This window comes from Orycteropus afer, unplaced genomic scaffold (genome assembly GCF_000298275.1).
Source record: "Orycteropus afer afer isolate SDZICR_OR568_19922 unplaced genomic scaffold, OryAfe1.0 scaffold00043, whole genome shotgun sequence".
Classification (NCBI taxonomy): domain Eukaryota; kingdom Metazoa; phylum Chordata; class Mammalia; order Tubulidentata; family Orycteropodidae; genus Orycteropus; species Orycteropus afer.
In genome coordinates this window covers 6,645,028-6,649,627 of record NW_006921630.1, presented here as the reverse complement: position 1 = coordinate 6,649,627, position 4,600 = coordinate 6,645,028, and the positions used below count along the sequence as shown (strand labels likewise).

At 48.1% G+C, this 4,600-nt stretch overlaps 1 protein-coding gene across 1 annotated transcript in view; it reads right to left on the bottom strand.

Annotated features, from left to right (window-relative positions):
• QSOX1 (quiescin sulfhydryl oxidase 1) overlaps positions 1-4,008 on the bottom strand; it is a 44,625-nt gene extending 40,617 nt beyond the window's left edge. Inside the window, exon 1 of the mRNA XM_007937687.2 lies at positions 3,720-4,008. Within this exon, the coding sequence (XP_007935878.1) occupies positions 3,720-4,008 (289 nt within the window). The remainder of the gene's footprint in view (positions 1-3,719) is intronic.
• Positions 4,009-4,600: the final 592 nt, after the last annotated feature.

The window sequence follows — 4,600 nt, the reverse complement described above, 5'->3', positions numbered from 1 at the left end:
AATGACATGAGACAAAGTATATGTGAACTGCTGTATGAAAAGTGAATTTACTCTGTAAATCTTCACCCAAATCCTAATTTAAAAAAAAAATGACCAGACTTACTGGTCTGATAGAGACTGATGACTGGGAACTCCTGAGATTATGGCCTTTAGACACCCATCAAGTCTGGAATTGAACTTACTCCCAGGGATCAACTTTCAGCCAAACAAGAGTCAGGCCTATAAAGTGAATATTAACACAAGATAGGAACATACTCCTCAGTATAATCAACCGTAAGAGACCAGAATGGCAGCATTTGCCCAAAAAACAAAGCTTAGAAGGCAGAAAGGGGCAGGAAAGAAGGATGAATGGAATCAGGGGACCTAGGCAGGAAGTGGGAAGAATGCGGTTACACTGAGGGGACTGCAACCAATGTCATGAGACAAAACATCTATCAATTGTTGAGTGGAAAACTAACTTGTTCTGTAAACTTTCACCCAAATTGCACAAAAAATTTCCAAAGAAATGGTTGAACCACTCCTTTGGCCCTTTTCAAACACAGCTTCTGTCTGTTGCCAATCTTCCTGCTGTATGCAGCTCATTTCCCCAGCTGCAATGTAAACAATGCACTGCACACAGAGGTCACTCAACAAATATTTGCTGATTGATTAGCTACCTAGTGAACAGTGATGAAGATCTACACTGAACACTTGAAATTTCCCAGCATATGGGGAGATAACAAGCTGCTCTTGAATAGAAAGGGGTGAGCCAGGTCTTTAGAAACAAATGGCCAACCCAAAGTGTTCCCTACCAGCAGCAGAGTGTACGTGCCACATTCCCACAAGCCCAGGGTGGCATGAAAGCAGCCCTGTGCCACCCCACAACCAAACTTTCTCAAGGAACTTCAGAATACAGAGATGAGGTTAGAGCCATCTCAGAGGATAGCCCCTGGCTTCTTAGCAAGTCCTCACCAGGAAATCTCACATTAGACTAGGTTTGGAGGGCACTCTTCACTGTAAACCCCAGCACCAGATTCTGCCAGTATCCTTCCCCAACATGATCCCATTCAGGAGGCTGACTAATCCTCATTGCTCATGGAAGACCCCCCCAGTTTCCACCTAAATTTCCACTGGTTCATCTTGACAGATGTTGATGCTTCCATTTCCTTTCAGAGGTGAAGTTTTGTTTTTGCTTTTTTAGGGAAGGACTATCACTCCATGCATTGAAGAAAGATCCCTTTTGGAAGTGGCAACTCTCATCCAGGAGCAGGCTGTGTTAGTATCTGGGTGTACAATTCATAAGAAAATTCTGGGTTGCAAGAGGGCAAACAAGTGAGTCCAGTGGAATCCAATCTTTCCCTCCAGCACTCTGAAGATAGAAGAGGAATCATTCTAGAATGAGTCCACTTTTGGCCATTTAAGACCCCTTGTAGCTCTGGAGGTGTAATGCCTAAGGCATTGGACTGCTAACCAGAAGGCTGGCAGTTCAAACCCACCAGCCACTCCTCGAAAGGAAGACTAGGCAATTTATGTCCGTAGATACTGCCTCGGGAATCCAAGGAGGGGTTGCTATGAGTCAGAACTGCCTCGATGGTAGTAAGTTTGCTTTTGTTTTTTGTAGCTCCAAAGCAAAAACTGACCTAGGAATCTGTATGATGTTCAAGTCTATAGTGTCCCTTGAGATTATCTCCCATAGGTGCTCTAGTTCCATGTCTGACATTCTTCTGCCCTTCCTGCCTTGATCCACCATGAGCTGTCATCATTGAAATAGTGTGAAGAGCTGCTCAGAGAGGGTGCATTCAGGTGATAAGACTAGAGAAATGTGTGAGCAAGTGTCTACATAGAGACTGGAGGTAAGATGGTTTACACATTTTATTTTAAATATCCAAAACAGTCAAGCTGCTTTTTAATCCTACAAAATGGCGGCACCCTCCAGACTGGCAAAAGTCCACATCTCAGCCCACCTTTGTCTTCACTTTCTCCGTTTGTTCCCCAGCCACCGTGCACAGCCCGTGCAGTCCCCCTGGCTGGCAGGGTACACATTTTATTTTAAAATAACTTTCCAGAACCATATGGCTAAGTGATACACACACACCTAGCCACTTCAGTCATCACTTTGCAAGTGATCCAAGGAAAGAGGTAGGCTGAGCTTGAAAACCAACATCTACAAATGAGATGAGTTTATCAAGAAATACCAATAGCATAGCAAAGGAACAAGAATGGTTCCAGTTTTTCATTCTCCAGAAAGAAGCCTGTTCTCTAAGATACTCACAGTCCTTATCCAATGACCATTTTGAATAGGGACCTAGCACCATATCAGGAAGTAGTTCCATTTAGAACAATCAACCCAGAAGCAAATCATTTACTACCTACGACACTGTTCTTGCCCCTCAATTACCCACTATCTAAGCTCAGCCAATACTTGACACTATCAGAAATCTTTAAATTGTGAAAGAAAACTCTGAGATAACATGCCGGTATTTTATCAGTACAGTGTCTAACTCAGTAATATTGGGGTTTTTTTTGTTTTGTTTATTATTACCATGATAATACATTTTCTTTTTACTCTTCTTACTATATATATCTATATACCTATATACCTATATATATATATATATATATATATATATATATATATATATATAAAATAACATTTATGTAATAGAGTGCATATTAAAATCTATACACATGTATGGTTTTCTTAACCATAAATTATGTATTAGGCCGCTAACAGAAAAGTCAGTAGTTAGAACCCACTAGCTGCTGCACAGGAGAAAAGATGTGGCAGTTTGCCTCTGTAAAGCTTTACAGTCTTGGAAACCCTAGGGGCAGTTCTACTCTGTCTTTGGTTTTCTTATCCTTCTACCCCTCAGGCTATCATTAAATGAATGGTGTGTCTCACAATTGATAGAGTCTTAGAATCAAGAAAATAAGAAATTTTCCTCAATATTCAGGCCAGGGAAAGGGAACGTTTTTGGGAGTGAGGACCAAACAAACACCAAGAAGTTGCCTTCCATTAGGCCTTTGGGTTCACCGGGTTAAAACAGAAGGGTCTGAGAGAAGGTGAATGGACAAGAAGAGAGAGGAGATGGTGTAAAACCTTTAGGCAGAAGGCCTGGAGAGGCCTGGAACAGACAGGAAAACTCTGCCAGGTGAATGTAATCATCTCAAAGATAAAAGATGAGGCCACAAAGGAAGTCTATGCACCAGATGTGTCAATAACTGAGGGGTGGGGAAAGATAATGGTGGAGACGACAGAATGAGTTTTCTTGTCTTCCCAGCACTGATCCCATAGCATCTGAAGAACTCGGCAGGAAGAGGAGACAAGTCCCTGGCGAGAGGAAGGGAACTGACACAAGGCTGAACTAGAGGAAGCCCGTAAGGTGTCCGTGGGCCATGAGAGGGAACAAAGGAGATCCCCATCGTCACCCTCAGATCGAGGTTACAGGGAGACCGAGCGGCCAGGGAGAGTAGAGCAGGAGGTCGGGGTGGGGGGCCCGGCCGCGGAGAGGGGAGATAAGCTCCGGATGCAGGCCAAGAAGAAAACAAGGGGCCCAAGCCAAAAATGGAGTTGAGGATGTGAAACTGGGGGGAGGGGGTGTATGGGGCAGGCAGAGAGGAAGCGGGAGTAAATCCAGAGGTGATGGAAAGGGGGCAGTGTGCCCAGAGCTCTGAGCCCTCCGCCGGGCAGGTGGAGAAAGTCGGCCTGGGGGGAGCAAGGGGCCGTCCCGGCTTCTCACCTTCGACATCCTTGGCCAGCGCCTTCCACGTCGGGGCGAAGGCGATGCAGTGGCCGCACCAGGAGGCAAAGAACTCCACTGCCCAAGCGCTGCGGGAGCCCAACACTGCGCCGCGCACCGTGTCCGCCTGCAGCAGCGTCAGCGGGTCGGAGGACGAGTACAGCGCCGAGCGCGGGGCCGCGCCCGCGCCGGGCACCGCCATCAGCAACAACAGTAGCAGTAGCAGCGGCGGCAGCGGTGGTCCCGAGCCTCCGCCCGCGGCTGCTGAGCAGCGGCCGCGCCTCCCCATCCTCGGCAGCTGCGCTCTAGGCCAACCACCGCACTTAAGTTTCCGACGAGTTGGTGCCGCCGCTGCTCCACGGCGCCTCCAGCCTCCGCCCGCGAGGAGGAGCCACGTAGCTCCGCCCCTCAGGCCCCGCCCACCGCAGCGGCACGGTCCACTTCCCGCCCTGGCTGATCTGAGCCAGAGCCCCTGGGCGGGCGGGGGCAAGAGCGGTGTGTCAAAGCCTGGTCCCGCGTGGCAAACCTGCTCTTCAGATCCGTCCAGGTCTCAAATCTGTCCAGGACTCAGAGCCGCGTGGCCCGGTCTCTGCCTCAGGCCACCGGAGGCTGAGAGCGCAGCCAAATCCCTGGATACTCCCCCCAACTTCATGAAAATAGTGGGGCGTGCGGTGGACAGAGGCCCTGACCACGACTCTGGTCTCTGCACGTGACCTGGAGGTTATTTGGCGGCCTTCGTATCCAACGGGGAAAATAAATTATACCGATTTATGGTAGTCCAGACAAGTTCTGGGGATCCCACAAAGTAGCAGGACTTTGTGAATTGGAAGCAGGTGGTAGAAAAGAGGGACTATTGGTAATGACTTTCTGGCCTTAGCTGG